The sequence below is a fragment of the Primulina tabacum genome, chromosome 8 (assembly GCF_025594145.1).
Source record: "Primulina tabacum isolate GXHZ01 chromosome 8, ASM2559414v2, whole genome shotgun sequence".
Taxonomy (NCBI): Eukaryota; Viridiplantae; Streptophyta; class Magnoliopsida; order Lamiales; family Gesneriaceae; genus Primulina; species Primulina tabacum.
This window is the reverse complement of record NC_134557.1, coordinates 26272689-26274697: the sequence shown is the minus strand read 5'-3', so window position 1 is coordinate 26274697 and position 2009 is coordinate 26272689. Positions and strand designations below refer to the sequence as shown.

The window sequence follows — 2009 nt, the reverse complement described above, 5'->3', positions numbered from 1 at the left end:
AATTCAATCAACTAAGAATGTTAAACAAATGACTTAAGATAAATCAATTAAACCAAGCGTATTTCCGAAATAAGAAAACTTAGCCTCCAGTAATGATTTTGTGAAAATATCAACCGCTTGTTGATCAGTATGCACATATTCAAGCCAAATCTCTTTCTTCATGACGTGTTCACGAATAAAATGGTGTCTGATGTCAACATGCTTTGTCCGATAATGCATAACCGGATTGTATGTGATCGCGATTGTTCTTGTGTTGTCACAGAAGATGGGAGATTCAGTGGCTTGAATTCAATAATCTTTGAGCTGTTGTTGTATCCATAGCATCTGTGCACAATAGCTTCCGGCCGCAAGGTACTCTGCTTCAGGGGTTGATGTGGCGATATACATCTGTTTCTTGCTAAACCACGATATCAATCTATCAACCAAAAACTGACATGAACCGCTAGTACTTTTTTTGTCAATTTTGCAACCGGCATAGTCTGTGTCTGATTATCCTACAAGATTAAGACCTGAATCTTCGAGGTACCAAAGACCCACATTAATAATACCCTTAGATATTTGAGGATTCGTTTAGTGGAAGTAAAAATGAGATTACATTGGATTAGATTGAAATCGAGCGCATAGACAAACAACAAACATTATATCTGGACGACTGTCGGTTAGATAAAATAGTGAACAAATTAATCCTCTGTACATTTGTGTGTCCACAGAAATTCCCCCTTCATCTTTGTCTAGTTTGATTGATGAGCTCATTGGGGTAGTGGCTAGATAGCAATTCTCCAAACTTTTTCAGCATATCTCTCGTGTATTTAGCTTGGTTAATGAAGATGCCATCCTTTGACTGCTTGACTTGCAGCCCTAGAAAGAAGTTCAGCTCTCCCATCATGCTCATTTTAAACTGTTTATGCATTATCTTAGAGAATCTCTTGCATAATTTAGGATTAGTTGATCCAAATATGATATCGTCCACGTATATTTGCACAAACGAGTTATCATCTTTTGAAAATTTAAACAAAGTTTTGTTAATAGTTCCAGTTGAAAAGCCATGTTCAAGAAAGAATTTAGTTAACGTGTCATACCATGCTCTAGGGGCTTGTTTTAGTCCATACAAGGCTTTATCTAGTTTGTAAACATAATCAGGATGAACGTGATTAACAAAGCCATGAGGTTGATCTACATAAACTTCTTCATTTAGCAAACCATTTAGAAATGCAGATTTAAAATCCATCTGATATACCTTAAATCCTTAAATGCTGCGAAGGCCATAAAGATTCTAATTGCTTCTAGCCTAGCTACAGGGGCAAAAGATTCATCAAAGTCTATTCCTTCCTCCGACCTATAGCCTTGAGCTATTAGTCTGGCCTTATTTCTGATAATCGAACCATTTTCATCCATTTTATTTCTAAACACCCATCTAGTACCAATAATTTTCATATTATCAGGACGAGGAACTAGATGCCAAACTTTACTTCTTTCATATTGATTAAGTTCCTCCTGCATAGCCTCTATCCAGTTGATATCATGCAATGCATCATCAATCTTCTTGGGTTCTATTTGGGAGACAAACGCAACATGCATAAATTCATTAATCATTTGATTTATAATTCTAAAAGGAGCAGTAGGGTTACTGATGACCAGCTCAAGTGTATGGTCCTTTTCCACTTGAGTCATGGTCCATATGGATCTAGCTCGGTTGGTTGTGTGATGTTATTTCTTGTTCCAACGACTTTTCTTCTATCTGAACAATCTCAGGTTGATGATTGTTTTCTGGTTCGTTTGTCTAATGAGTGTGTTCTTGAGCTGTTGGACTTTGTTCCGAGATGTGTTCACCTGTTTCTCTCAATTTAATTCGTCATCACTGCTTGGTTCAAAGTTAGTAGCATCAAGCTTATTGATTAGATAATGAATGATGCTACTGCTATTGTCCGTGACATATGGATGATTCATCGAATACAATATGTATGAATTATTCAACAGTGAGGAGTTCTTTGATTATAAACTCTATATGC

At 36.4% G+C, this 2009-nt stretch overlaps 1 protein-coding gene across 1 annotated transcript; it reads right to left on the bottom strand.

The window, feature by feature from the left end:
• Positions 1–288: 288 nt before the first annotated feature.
• Positions 289–1671, bottom strand: LOC142554669 (putative mitochondrial protein AtMg00820). Its single transcript, XM_075665334.1, has 2 exons — positions 1238–1671; positions 289–415 (listed from the first exon to the last, which is right to left on the bottom strand). The coding sequence occupies exons 1-2, from the start codon at positions 1669–1671 to the stop codon at positions 289–291; spliced, it is 561 nt and encodes a 186-aa protein (XP_075521449.1).
• Positions 1672–2009: the final 338 nt, after the last annotated feature.

Coding starts and splice junctions, on each gene's coding strand:
- LOC142554669 (XM_075665334.1), bottom strand. CDS start 1,671: ATGACTCAAGTGGAAAAGGACCATACACTTGAGCTGGTCATCAGTAAC. Junction 416..1,237: donor GCAGCATTTAAGGATTTAAG/GTATATCAGATG, acceptor TTTGGTTGATAG/ATTGATATCGTGGTTTAGCA.